Source organism: Coregonus lavaretus (genome assembly GCF_964263955.1).
Source record: "Coregonus lavaretus genome assembly, chromosome: 2".
NCBI lineage: Eukaryota > Metazoa > Chordata > Actinopteri > Salmoniformes > Salmonidae > Coregonus > Coregonus lavaretus.
The window spans coordinates 74569244-74584728 of NC_139989.1; the positions used below are offsets into that span (position 1 = coordinate 74569244).

The 15485-nt window shown below is 40.9% G+C and overlaps 1 protein-coding gene across 1 annotated transcript in view; it reads left to right on the forward strand.

The window, feature by feature from the left end:
- The first annotated feature begins 14789 nt into the window (after nucleotides 1-14789).
- LOC311140459 (NACHT, LRR and PYD domains-containing protein 3-like) overlaps nucleotides 14790-15485 on the forward strand; it is a 29193-nt gene continuing 28497 nt past the window's right edge. Inside the window, exon 1 of the mRNA XM_084175527.1 lies at nucleotides 14790-15258. Within this exon, the coding sequence (XP_084031653.1) occupies nucleotides 14879-15258 (380 nt within the window). The 5' untranslated portion in view covers nucleotides 14790-14878. The remainder of the gene's footprint in view (nucleotides 15259-15485) is intronic.

Below are 15485 nucleotides of genomic sequence, written 5' to 3' on the forward strand. Positions count from 1 at the left end.
CCCCCTGATTAGTATGTGTATATATGGGCCCTCTGTTCCCCATTCCCCCTGATTAGTATGTGTATATATGGGCCCTCTGTTCCCCATCCCCCCTGATTAGTATGTGTATATATGGGCCCTCTGTTCCCCATTCCCCCTGGTTAGTATGTGTATACAGTGGGGAAAAAAAGTATTTAGTCAGCCACCAATTGTGCAAGTTCTCCCACTTAAAAAGATGAGAGAGGCCTGTAATTTTCATCATACGTACACGTCAACTATGACAGACAAATTGAGAGAAAAAAATCCAGAAAATCACATTGTAGGATTTTTTATGAATTTATTTGCAATTTATGGTGGAAAATAAGTATTTGGTCACCTACAAACAAGCAAGATTTCAGGCTCTCACAGACCTGAAACTTCTTCTTTAAGAGGCTCCTCTGTCCTCCACTCGTTACCTGTATTAATGGCACCTGTTTGAACTTGTTATCAGTATAAAAGACACCTGTCCACAACCTCAAACAGTCACACTCCAAACTCCACTATGGCCAAGACCAAAGAGCTGTCAAAGGACACCAGAAACAAAATTGTAGACCTGCACCAGGCTGGGAAGACTGAATCTGCAATAGGTAAGCAGCTTGGTTTGAAGAAATCAACTGTGGGAGCAATTATTAGGAAATGGAAGACATACAAGACCACTGATAATCTCCCTCGATCTGGGGCTCCACGCAAGATCTCACCCCATGGGGTCAAAATGATCACAAGAACGGTGAGCAAAAATCCCAGAACCACACGGGGGGACCTAGTGAATGACCTGCAGAGAGCTGGGACCAAAGTAACAAAGCCTACCATCAGTAACACACTATGCCGCCAGGGGCTCAAATCCTGCAGTGCCAGACGTGTCCCCCTGCTTAAGCCAGTACATGTCCAGGCCCGTCTGAAGTTTGCTAGAGTGCATTTGGATAATCCAGAAGAGGATTGGGAGAATGTCATATGGTCAGATGAAACCAAAATATAACTTTTTGGTAAAAACTCAACTTGTCGTGTTTGGAGGACAAAGAATGCTGAGTTGCATCCAAAGAACACCATACCTACTGTGAAGCATGGGGGTGGAAACATCATGCTTTGGGGCTGTTTTTCTGCAAAGGGACCAGGACGACTGATCCATGTAAAGGAAAGATGAATGAGGCCATGTAACGTGAGATTTTGAGTGAAAACCTCCTTCCATCAGCAAGGGCATTGAAGATGAAACGTGGCTGGGTCTTTCAGCATGACAATGGTCCCAAACACACCGCCTGGGCAACGAAGGAGTGGCTTCGTAAGAAGCATTTCAAGGTCCTGGAGTGGCCTAGCCAGTCTCCAGATCTCAACCCCATAGAAAATATTTGGAGGGAGTTGAAAGTCTGTGATGCCCAGCAAATAAATTCATAAAAAATCCTACAATGTGATTTTCTGGATTTTTTTTCCTCATTTTGTCTGTCATAGTTGACGTTTACCTATGATGAAAATTACAGGCCTCTCTCATCTTTTTAAGTGGGAGAACTTGCACATTTGGTGGCTGACTAAATACTTTTTTTCCCCACTGTATATGGGCCCTCTGTTCCCCATTCCCCCTGATTAGTATGTGTATATATGGGCCCTCTTTTCCCCATTGTCCTTGTCCATTATTGTCCCATGTCCGTTGGTCTCCTGAGTATCGTGTATTACAGTTTACATACCGAGTATTGTGCATTCTCGTCCTGTGTAGAGGTTACACCTCGCTCTTTGTTTGGGTTACATCCCTTTTGTATATATATAAATGTGTTTGTGTTGGGTGGAGTAAATAAAGCCCCTAATACCCACAAAGCACCAGTCTAAACATCAACAGTGAAGAGGCGACTCCGGGATGCTGACCAAGGCAGAGTTACAAAGAAAAAAGTCCAGTGTCTTTGTTCTTTTGCCCATCTTAATCTTTTCTTTTTATTGGCCAGTCTGAGATATGGCTTTTTCTTTGCAACTCTGCGTAGAAGGTCAGCATCCCGGAGTCGCCTCTTCACTGTTGACGTTGAGACTAGTGTTTTGCGGGTACTATTTAATGAAGCTGCCAGTTGAGGACCTGTGAGGCGTCTGTTTTTCAAACTAGACACTCTAATGTATTTTGTCCTCTTGCTCAGTTGTGCACCGGGGCGTCCCACTCCTCTTTCTATTCTGGTTAGAGCCAGTTTGCGCTGTTCTGTGAAGGGAGTAGTACACAGCGTTGTACGAGATCTTCAGTTTCTTGGCAATTTCTCGCATGGAATAGCCTTCATTTCTCAGAACAAGAATAGACTGATGAGTTTCAGAAGAAAGTTATTTGTTTCTGGCCATTTTGAGCCTGTAATCGAACCCAGAATTGCTGATGCTCCAGACACTCAACTAGTGTCAAGAAGGCCAGTTTTATTGCTTCTTTAATCAGCACAACAGTTTTCAGCTGTGCTAACATAATTGCAAAATGGTTTTCTAATGATCAATTATCCTTTTAAAATGATAAACTTGGATTAGCAAACACAACGTGCCATTAGAACACAGGATTGATGGTTGCTGATAATGGGCCTCTGTACGCCTATGTAGATATTCCATTAGAAATAAGCCATTTCCAGCTACAATAGCCATTTACAACATGAACAATGTCTACACTGTATTTCTGATCAATTTGATGTCATTTTAATGGACAGAAAAAATGCTTTTCTTTCTTTCGAAAACAAGGACATTTCTAAGTGAGCCCAAACTTTTGAACGTTAGTGTATATATAATGTGTAAAACTAGCAGTGTAAATGTTAAAACAATAAAGGTTATAGAATAAGAGTTTACTGAAAATAATAAGTAATTAAGTTAATAATGGAACAAATGTAGTGAATGTGTCTGTTTGTAAATTAAATCTAGGCTATACAATTATTGTAATATGTAAAATAAACATATTGTCACGTTCGTTGAAGGACAGGCGCAGACATGTTTATTATAACGAATAAACAACAAACGAAACGAAACGTGAAGTCCAAGGTAGACACAAACAACATACCTCATACAGAACAAGATCCAACAACCCACTAGTGCCAATAGGCTGCCTAAGTATGGTTCCCAATCAGAGACAACGAACGACAGCTGCCTCTGATTGGGAACCACACCGACCAACATAGAACCATACATACTAGATCGTACAACATAGAACATACACAACAAGGAATATACACACCCTGACTCAACATATAAGCGTCCCCTGAGTCAGGGCGTGACACATATATTTCTATGATTTATCTTTCCTGGTTGTTATTTCTCAAAATCTCTGTCAATAAAGTTATGCACCAAATTTTGAGTTGTGAAATGTGTAAGGTTAAGCTGATATACAGGTCGGGTTCTGAATTGTGAAAAGGAAGCCACATCCCTACGTATAACAGTCTGTATAGTTTCTGACACTGACTCCAACTGAGGTTCCCAATGTGAGGGGTTTGGAAATAGTATATGAGGAAAATCTGTTTCATAATCAAAATGATCTAATAACTTCAATCTTCTATGATGGAAGTGTAGATTCCTCCGGAGCTCCCTGCAGTCCACCTGTTTAGGAGTTGGTATGAAAGTCAGTCCTCTTTCTAGAACCTCACTCTCGGCTTGGTTGAGCCCAATGGGACATTGCAGGTCAAGACCTCAAATCGGTTGTGAAGTAGCATGGACATATTGATGGAACAAGGTCACTAAACTGGTGGTTAGACAGGGTAGATCCAAGAGCAGGCCTCTGCTGTCATCTAGAGGGCGTTTCTCTGTACTGCTTGACACGTGGAGACTCAATGGAGGCACAGTGCAAAGTGCTCAAAGTAAGGCCCAAACAATTGTTTGTCAGGCTGGGATCTATAAAGCAGTATGTTCTTCAATTAGATGCCAACTAATATTCATAAAGGGACAATAGGTGGGGCAGGAGGAAGAAATGCATTTTTTAAAGCTTCAGATTGAGATTGTTGTTATTCTCCAATATGTTTTTCTTCAGTGAGCCACTCTGGATTCTCCAAGGGGAAAACTCCCTCTATTCTCCACTAGAGAGTTGTAGCTCCATGCTTTTGCTGGGAATTGTCCACTGTTGGTATACATTTATTTGGTCCCCAAAATACCAAAATAAAAAGGTGTATTTGTCTAGTTTTACCTGAGTACCCAGTTAGCATCCATGTGGCTCATTTAAAAGTTTCAACTAAAAAAAACGTACTCCTGACGTTTCACCACAATAGGCTTCTTCAGACAATGGTACAAAAAGTAGCCAAACAAAGCCAAAGGAGAGTGATGAGCAGCAGCAGCATCATCAAACCAGCGAGGCCGCCGGCAAGCCCAACAGTGATGATGCTGCCGAGCTCCAGTTAGCTCCGTGTGCAGAGCCTACCCACCCTTCCACAAGCACCGCCAGTAATCACTTTATTATCAGGGTGAGGAGACGGCTGAGCTGAAACTGAAAGTACAGCATCCATTTGGAGATGACAGAGCAGAAAACCCTATATGGAGAGAACTGAAAAATAAAGTAAGTATTTCTGAACAATAATCTGAACAATAATCTATTCTAAAGGACAGAGTAAGAGAATGAATACCTGGAATGAGATATTACTAGTTAGTAGAACTGCTACTTGTGCTTAGTTGCTGGCAGACAGCAGTTTTCAAAGTGGAAACTAATCAGTAGGTCTATGTGTTATCAGGTAGGCTATTATCATTGTCATTATGGAGACACCTATTTTACAACCCTTATTCCATAAAACATATTAACGCTGTAGAACTGATGCACATCAAGAAATAAGGTGACAAATCACAGGAAAACTACTTTAGGCGCTCTAGAGCACGTTACATACATTCTGTCGGAGGTGGTTTAAACTGCATTCTAATGTCGACTTTGCTTATGGAAAACCATATCATGCAAAGGTTTTTACTCATGCTCAGGTCTTAGGTTTTGTTCTTGGGTTTTGTTATCAGTGAAACGTCTGGTAAAGATGGTGGAGGAGCTTTTAAATGATATGGTTTGATGTTTATCTCAGGGTTTCTAAATCCTTTTGTTCTTGCACAGGACCTACACACCTGATTCAACTAATCATCAGATATGTTATGACAGTTTATTTGAGGACTGTTAACAATTATTATAGGCCTACAGTAAATCGTTTTTTGGAGAGAAAAAAACAGCTAAATCTGTAAATTATAAGTTTAGCTAAAATAATGTAAGAGATGTCTTGAAGAAGCACTATAAAAAAATTGAATCAAGATTTAGCACAATGTCAGGAGTTACTGCAATCACATGCAACTGACTGTTAGCGCCACCCTCTGGTTACTATTGGTATAATATGGGGTGAGGCCATGACTGCAGTTGAAACTGAAAATAACAAAGATTCTGTACAGGGGCCATTTTGAGATGACAGAGCAGCTCATAGTTTAATCTCTAAACTGCAACGCAGTTTCAAAGTAAAGTGAGTATTTCAGGTTAATAATCTAGAATGAAGGGAACATTTGGAATTCACCAAACTAGTGTTGGAGTGCTGCTGGGCCATTCCTACCATGCAGAGCCTTTTCTGACCCTAGGAAATATCACTTATTATTTAGTGTAAAATGTGGATTCCAAAAGGCTTTAAATATAAAGTCAGGTGTCCTTTACCTTAAACTGGAGGCGAAAGAAACGCACACCTGTTTAGGAGAGGTGCTGGGTAGCAGAGTAGAAACCTGTTTAGGAGAGGTGCTGGCTAACAGAGTAGAACACCTGTTTAGGAGAGGTGCTGGGTAGCAGAGTAGAACACCTGTTTAGGAGAGGTACTGGCTAACAGAGTAGAACACCTGTTTAGGAGAGGTGCTGGGTATCAGAGTAGAACACCTGTTTAGGAGAGGTGCTGGCTAACAGAGGAGAACACCTGTTTAGGAGAGGTGCTGGCTAGCAGAGTAGAACACCTGTTTAGGAGAGGTGCTGGGTAACAGAGGAGAACACCTGTTTAGGAGAGGTGCTGGCTAGCAGAGTAGAACACCTGTTTAGGAGAGGTGCTGGCTAACAGAGTAGAACACCTGTTTAGGAGAGGTGCTGGCTAACAGAGTAGAACACCTGTTTAGGAGAGGTGCTGGGAAGCAGAGTAGAACACCTGTTTAGGAGAGGTGCTGGCTAACAGAGTAGAACACCTGTTTAGGAGAGGTGCTGGGTAGCAGAGGAGAACACCTGTTTAGGAGAGGTGCTGGCTAACAGAGTAGAACACCTGTTTACGAGAGGTGCTGGCTAACAGAGTAGAACACCTGTTTAGGAGAGGTGCTGGGTAGCAGAGGAAAACACCTGTTTATGAGAGGTGCTGGCTAACAGAGTAGAACACCTGTTTAGGAGAGGTGCTGGCTAACAGAGTAGAACACCTGTTTAGGAGAGGTGCTGGGTAGCAGAGTAGAACACCTGTTTAGGAGAGGTGCTGGGTAGCAGAGGAGAACACCTGTTTAGGAGAGGTGCTGGGTAGCAGAGTAGAACACCTGTTTAGGAGAGGTGCTGGCTAACAGAGTAGAACACCTGTTTAGGAGAGGTGCTGGGTAACAGAGTAGAACACCTGTTTAGGAGAGGTGCTGGGTAACAGAGGAGAACACCTGTTTAGGAGAGGTGCTGGCTAACAGAGGAGAACACCTGTTTAGGAGAGGTGCTGGCTAACAGAGTAGAACACCTGTTTAGGAGAGGTGCTGGGTAGCAGAGTAGAACACCTGTTTAGGAGAGGTGCTGGCTAACAGAGGAGAACACTTGTAAAAGAAAAGGAGAGTCTCACTCTATGAGCTCAGATGAAATAATGTAATAACCTGATAACCAATGTTTCGATAGACAGCAGTCTTCATCATTTACCTTAAAAATACCAAAATATGGATCCTGAAAGGGAATTCGATGCATTTTCATATGGGTTAAATGGAATAGTAACTGAAATCTGGACACTGACTGTAGGCCTGTAACCTAATATAATATGAACTCCTGCAGAATTATGGATTTCTTGCATTTAAATGATACAACAAATGTTAATTTTGTCTGGGGAACAGGGGTGGATAAATGTTATTCATTTCAGTATCTCTTGAGATAATGTAAATGAGACTGTAAGGTGTTATTTTTGACACTATTATGCAAACAGTATTTTCAACCTTATCAACCTTATTAAACCGTTCAAACCGATTACATTTGGACATTTTGCACTGGATCTGGCTGACTGGAGGAAACTGCACAGGTGGCCTACTTTTTGAAGTGATTTGTTTGACAATCAGATGAAAACATAATCACACATGATATGTGAAACTGAGCCTGAGCAGACCTCAGAAACATCTGTAACAGGGATAAGATGTGTACATGCATCATCTCAAAAACAGAATACTGAAGTATCCTGAATAATAACGGGATATTGGTGTGCATGTCAACGTGGTTGCTGGTACAGCAGGGGTTTACTGCCCTCTAGTGGAAGATACTAATAAAACACTTTATTATCAGGGTGGGGAGGCGGCTGAGCTGTACAGGATCCATTTGGAGATGACAGAGCAGAAAACACTATATGGAGAGAACTGAAAAATAAAGTAAGTATTTCTGAACAATAATCTATTCTAATGGACAGAGTAAGAGAATGAATACCTGGAATGAGATATAAGGTAGACTATTATACATGTTTTTTAGATTGTCATTAAGGAGACACCTATTTTACAACCCTTATTCCATGAAACATATTAACGCTGTAGAACTGATGCACATCAAGAAATAAGGTGACAAATCACAGGAAAACTACTTTAGGCGCTCTAGAGCACGTTAGATACATTCTGTCGGAGGTGGTTTAAACTGCATTCTAATGTCGACTTTGCTTATGGAAAACCATATCATGGGAAGGTTTTTACACATGCTCAGGTCTTGGGTTTCATTCTTGGGTTTTGTTATCAGCAAAACGTCTGGTGAAGATGGTGCAGGAGCTTTTCAATGATATGGTTTGATGTTTATCTCAGGGTTTCTCAATCCTTTTGTTCTTGCCCAGGACTTACACACCTGATTCATCTAATCATCAAATATTTTAAGACAGTTTATTTGAGGACTGTTAACAATTATTATAGGCCTACAGTAAATCGTTTTTTGGAGAGAAAAAAACACAACTAAACCTGGTTTCGAGTAAATTATAAGTTTAGCTAAAATAATGTAAGAGATGTCTTGAAGAAGGACTATTAAAAAAAATTAAGCAAGATCTGGCACAATGTCAGGAGTTACTGCAATCACATGCAACTGACTGTTAGCGCCACCCTCTGGTTACTATTGGTATATAAATGGGTGAGGCCATGACTCCAGTTGAAACTGAAAATAACAAAGTATCTGTACAGGGGCCATTATGAGATGACAGAGCAGCTCATAGTTTAATCTCTAAACTGCAACGCAGTTTGAAAGTAAAGTGAGTATTTCAGGTTAATAATCTAGAATAAAGGGAACATTTGGAATTCACCAAACTAGTGTTGGAGTGCTGCTGGGCCATTCCTACCATGCAGAGCCTTTTCTGGCCCCAGGAAATATCAGTTCTTCTTTAGTGTAAAATGTGGATTCCAAAAGGCTTTAAATATAAAGTCAGGTGTCCTTTACCTTAAACTGGAGGCAAAAGAAACGCACACCTGTTTAGGACAGGTGCTGGGTAGCAGAGTAGAACACCTGTTTAGGAGAGGTGCAGGCTAACAGAGTAGAACACCTGTTTAGGGGAGGTGCTGGCTAACAGAGTAGAACACCTGTTTAGGAGAGGTGCTGGGTAGCAGAGTAGAACACCTGCTTAGGAGAGGTGCTGGCTAGCAGAGTAGAACACCTGTTTACGAGAGGTGCTGGCTAACAGAGGAGAACACCTGTTTAGGAGAGGTGCTGGCTAGCAGAGGAGAACACCTGTTTAGGAGAGGTGCTGGGTAACAGAGTAGAACACCTGTTTAGGAGAGGTGCTGGCTAACAGAGGAGAACACCTGTTTAGGAGAGGTGCTGGCTAACAGAGGAGAACACCTGTTTAGGAGAGGTGCTGGCTAACAGAGTAGAACACCTGTTTAGGAGAGGTACTGGGAAGCAGAGGAGAACACCTGTTTAGGAGAAGTGCTGGGTAGCAGAGGAAAACACCTGTTTATGAGAGGTGCTGGCTAACAGAGTAGAACACCTGTTTAGGAGAGGTGCTGGCTAACAGAGTAGAACACCTGTTTATGAGAGGTGCTGGGTAGCAGAGTAGAACACCTGTTTAGGAGAGGTGCTGGATAACAGAGGAGAACACCTGTTTAGGAGAGGTGCTGGCTAACAGAGTAGAGAGGTGCTGGGTAGCAGAGTAGAACACCTGTTTAGGAGAGGTGTTGGCTAACAGAGTAGAACACTTGTAAAAGAAAAGGAGAGTCTCACTCTATGAGCTCAGATGAAATAATGTAATAACCTGATGACCAACATTTCAATAGACAGCGGTCTTCATCATTTACCTTAAAAATACCAAAATATGGATCCTGAAAGGGAATTTGATGCATTTTCATATGGGTTAAATGGAATAGTAACTGAAATCTGGACACTGACTGTAGGCCTGTAACCTAATATAATATTAACTCCTGCAGAATTATGGATTTCTTGCATTTATATGATACAACAAATGTTCATTTTGTCTGGGGAACAGGGGTGGATAAATGTTATTCATTTCAGTATCTCTTGAGATAATGTGAATGAGACTGTAAGGTGTTATCTTTGACACTATTATGCAAACAGTATTTTCAACCTTATCAACGTTATTAAACCGTTCAAACCGATGACATTTGGACATTTTGCATAGTACCAATCTTTCCACTGTTTTGGAGTTATTGCGTTTTCTCCCGGTATCTAAACGAAACGCTGAACTTTAGCAGTTTTAACTAGATTATTAATGCATTCATTCTGTCAATGTATGACATTATTCTGCTGAACACTATTAGTTATTTATTTAGTCTTCTGGGGCAACACGTTATAACAGAAGAGAAGCTGCATGTATCAAACTATAGTTGACAAACAAATGGCTGACCAAATGTGGCTAATTATAAGCAGAAACGTGTCTAAATTAGGGGTGAAAGTAGCCAGTAGGCTATACGGTCCTGTACAGAGAATCAGCTAAATACATTATTACCGTGGATCAAACTGAACAGGTGGCCTACTTTTTGAAGTGATTTCTTTGACAATCAGATGAAAACATCATCACATATGATATGTGAAACTGAGCCTGAGCAGACCTCAGAAACATCTGTAACAGGGATAAGATGTGAACATGCATCAACTCAAAAACAGAATACTGAAGTATCACGAATAATAACGGGATATTGGTGTGCATGTAAACGTGGTGGCTGGTACAGCAGGGGTTTACTGCCATCTAGTGGAAGATACCAATAAAACACTTGATTATCAGGGTGGGGAGGCGGCTGAGCTGAAACTGAAAGTACAGGATCCATTTGGAGATGACAGAGCAGAAAACACTATATGGAGAGAACTGAAAAATAAAGTAAGTATTTCTGAACAATAATCTGAACAATAGTCTATTCTAATGGACAGAGTAAGAGAATGAATACCTGGAATGAGATATTACTAGTTAGTAGAACTGCTACTTGTGCTTAGTTGCTGGCAGACAGCAGTTTTCAAAGTGGAAACTAATCAGTAGGTCTATGTGTTATCAGGTAGGCTATTATCATTGTCATTATGGAGACACCTATTTTACAACCCTTATTCCATAAAACATATTAACACTGTAGAACTGATGCGCATCAAGAAATAAGGTGACAAATCACAGGAAAATTACTTTAGGCTCTCTAGAGCACGTTAGATACATTCTGTCGGAGGTGGTTTAAACTGAAATCTAATGTCGACTTTGCTTATGGAAAACCATATCATGCGAAGGTTTTTACACATGCTCAGTTCTTGGGTCTCGAGTGGAAATTTGAAATGGAAGTTATGGAACTCCATCATGTGCTTCTGTTATGAGAAAAACCTCCACAATGAAACAGACATTACATGTGGAGAATGATAGACCTGTTGGCCATCAAGTAGCCTATTCATTGTTATGCCTGTCTAGGCTACTGTAGCCTGCCGTTTTATACTATAAATATGTTGAAATGACTGGAGTCGTTGCAAATCATTTTGTGCCACTTGTGTAGCCAACCTGGAGCAGGCAAACAGATGTAATAAATAGCCTTTAACTTCAGTTTATTGTTGTTGTAGCCTTGTGTTATTATGCAATTAATAATGGCCGTGTTTAGTTAATTCAATTGGAAGTTATCAAGTGTCACCATGGTCACAGTTCTATCTCAATTGCTGATCAGATGTTAGAATGCATTAGATTGAAGGTAACAGTCAGCCAGATTAGGCTACAGGTATAAAAATAACCTGGCTGTTGTTGACAAGCATGGACCTATTCAGTTCATATCCATATTATTAATATTTTATTCATTGATTGAAATTACGACCCCATCCTCAGTAGCCTATTCCAGCAGGCTACTGGGCAACAGAAGCACTTCCTACCTCAACATCGTCTTGCTGTTCATGTTAAATAAATGAATCTGTCAATTTGAACTAAGCAAGCTGCTAAATCATTCAGCTTACATCTTGCCTACATCTTGCCCAGGCTACTGGAGGCTATCTGAAATAAGATGTTGGCCTATCAGGGGCTATGTTTTGGCCTAGTTTTCAGGCCTTGTGGGTGGGTTTTGCGTAGTCATTGGGCTAGAAAAGGTCATTGCATTAAATCACCTGACTGTTTGGATGTGTCTGTTAGTAAACTGTTTTATTTCTAAGAGATCATGAATAAAAGAGAACAATTGACATTCAATAATTAGTTGTCACTGTGTTAACCACAACCAACATGCTGCATCTCTGTTTAGGGGTCAGTGCTCTAAAATGAGTCTCTCTGGGGAGAGAGAGGAGGGGGGCCCTGCCTCTAAAATGAGTCTCTCTGGGGAGAGAGAGGAGGGGGTCCCTGCCTCTAAAATGAGTCTCTCTGGGGAACATGACACCAAAACTAAAAGGTGAGCTGACAATATTGTTTAAGAATTTATATTCAAAAACGCTATATAGGAGATTAGATTTTAGATGTGATTTAAAACCATTGTTTAGTTGGAATGTAATGTTCGTATCCTGTATATTTGACTGTGATACGTGGTTGTCTCACCTAGCTACCTTAAGATTAATGCATTTACAGATGCCATATCTTAATTTGACCCAGTTTCTCACAGCAGGAATATAATCCTGCAGCAATAGCAACTGTGCATTTTTATGTGGATTATAAATAAGGGATCTTTTCTTTAGGGGTTCATACATTTTTCATCAGGGCAAATCAAGTCTGACATTTGTAAGTGGAAATTACACTTCAGACACCTTTGTAAAGCCTTGTAGTGGTTTAATAATGTCTTTAAGCAATAAAAGCTAATTGACTAACATTTCTGAAAAGGGATATATAGCGTTTTGGAATGAAACTCTTGTTTCCCCATCTGAGCTCAGAGTAGATGAGAGATGTAATGTTTGACTCTGTTGTGTTGAAGCCCAATCAAGCAGGAGAGACCAGCCTCCCCTGTACCCAGCTGTGTGTCAATGAAGAGTTACCGGTCTATGGCTCCACCTCTAAAATTTAGGTAAGAAGAACTCATGGGTCATGGTCATTGAGTTAAACAACACTGTCTCCAGTCATTTCTCCTCTCCCATTTTACCATTTATTTTTGTTGTTTTCATAATCCATAGACTAATACTTTTTTCAATTTTCATAGTCCTGAAACAATATTAAACTAACACAACATTCCCTCCCTGTGTGTGTGTGTGTGTGTGTGTGTGTGTGTGTGCACTCCCTGGATGAGGAGATGTAATCTCTATTTTTTATTTTTTTTTATTTAACCTTTATTTAACCAGGAAGGGCTCATTGAGATTTAAAATCTCTTTTTCAAGAAAACTACAAGTAATCTAGTAAAAAACCATTCATGAATTCACAAGAGTATAACAATATCAAAAACAGCAAATTAAAAACATTGACAGGTCAGGGAATCCGCCTCAAAATCCTTCATCAGAGATTTAAAAACACCAATCGGGACAAGTTCTTCCAGTTTAAAATTATTTTGTAAGGTGTTCCAAGACGATGGCGCAGAGTACATAAAAGACCTTTTACCAAATTCAGTTCGGACATTTGGAACAGTTAGCAGGATAAAGTCCAGTGAACGAAGAGAGTACCCACCACATTTCTGAACAATAGAAATGGCCAAATAAAAAGGTAGTAAACCCAAAATGGCTTTGTAAATAAAAGTATACCAGTGACTGAGCCTACGAGTGACTAGAGAAGGCCAGCCAACCCTGGTATACAAAGTACAGTGGTGCGTAAGGGTTTTGCAGTTTAAAATAAATCTCAAAGTACCATGATAAAGAGTGTCAATTGATCTCAAACACTGAGCGGAAGCATTCATATATAAAATATCCCCATAATCTAGTAAAGGCATAAATGTAGCTGATACTAGCCTCCTTCTGGCTTCAAAAGAAAAACAGGCCTTATTCCTAAAATAAAATCCCAATTTCAGCTTAAATTTTTTTGTAAGTTGTTGAATATGCAATTTAAAAGAGAGGCCGTCCTGATTGCCGAGTCACTTTTACACCTACCTATATGTACATATTACCTCAACTACCTGGTACCCCTGCACATTGACTCAGTACTGGTACTCCTTGTATATAGTCTAGTTATTACCGCAACTACCTGGTACCCCTGGACATTGACTCAGTACTGGTACTCCTTGTATATTGTCTAGTTATTACCTCAACTACCTGGTACCCCTGCACATTGACTCAGTACTGGTACTCCTTGTATATAGTCTAGTTATTACCTCAACTACCTGGTACCCTGCACATTGACTCAGTACTGGTACTCCTTATAGCCTCATTATTATTATTTCATTGTGTTACTATTTACTTTTTCTTTGTTTTTAACTGCATTGTTGGGAAAGGGCTCGTTAGTAATCATTTCACGGTAAAGTGTACACCTGTTGTATTCAGCGCATGTGAGAAATACAATTTGATTTGAAGGTCATTGGCTCTAACGGTCGTCTCGTGCCGAACAGCGCATGTTCGGATGTTGAAGCACTGTGGCTAGGAAAAACTCCCTAGAAAGGCAGGAACCTAGGAAGAAACCTAGAGAGGAACCAGGCTCTGAGGGGTGGCCAGTCCTCTTCTGGCTGTGCTGGGGGGAGATTATAACAGTACATGGCCATTAAGGCCAGATCGTTCTTCAAAATATTTAAATGTTCATAGACGACCAGCAGGGTCAAATAATAATCACAGTGGTTATAGAGGGTGCAACAGGTCAGCATCTCCGGAGTAAATGTCAGTTGGCTTTTCATAGTCGAGCATTCAGAGGTTGAGACAGCAGGTGAGAGCGAGAGAGAGAGAGCGAGAGAGAGAGAGCGAGAGAGAGAGAGCGAGAGAGAGCGAGAGAGAGCGAGAGAGAGAGAGACGGAGAGGGAGAGAGAGCGAGGGTAACAGTCAGCCAGATTAGGCTACAGGTAAAGAAATTACCTGGCTGTTGTTGACAAGCATGGAACTATTCAGTTCATATCCATATTATTAATTTTCATTTCAGAGATTGAAATTACGACCCCATTCTCAGTAGCCTATTCCAGCAGGCTACTGGGCAACAGAAGCACTTCCTACCTCAACATCGTCTTGCTATTCATGTTAAATAAATGAATCTGTCAATTTGAACTAAGCAAGCTGCTAAATCATTCAGCTTACATCTTGCCTACATCTTGCCCAGGCTACTGGAATAAGACGTAGGCCTATCAGGGGCACATTTATGGGGATAGTTTTCAGGCCTTGTGGGTGGGTTTTGAGTAGTCATTGGGCTAGAAAAAGTCATTGCATTAAATCACCTGACTGTTTGGATGTGTCTGTTACTTAATGTTTTATTGCTGAGAGATAATGAATAAAAGAGAACACTGTGTTAACCGCAACCAACATGCTGGATCTCTGTTTAGGGGTCAGTGCTCTAAAAGGAGTCTCTCTGGGGAGAGAGAGGAGGGGGGCCCTGCCTCTAAAATGAGTCTCTCTGGGGAGAGAGAGGAGGGGGGCCCTGCCTCTAAAATGAGTCTCTCTGGGGAGAGAGAGGAGGGGGTCCCTGCCTCTAAAATGAGTCTCTCTGGGGAGAGAGAGGAGGGGGGCCCTGCCTCTAAAATGAGTCTCTCTGGGGAGAGAGAGGAGGGGGGCCCTGCCTCTAAAATGAGTCTCTCTGGGGAGAGAGAGGAGGGGGGCCCTGCCTCTAAAATGAGTCTCTTTGGGGGACATGACACCAAAACTAAGAGGTGAGCTGAAAATATTGTTTAAGAATTGATATTCCAAAATGCTATATAGGAGAAAGAAAATCACATTTGTGTTTTTTCATCAGAAATTATTACTAATGGGTACCTTCAATATAACTATTGTAGATTTGAGATGTGATTTAAAACCATTGTTTAGCTGGAATGTAATGTTCGTATCCTGTATATTTGACTGTGATACGTGGTCGTCTCACCTAGCTACCTTAAGATGA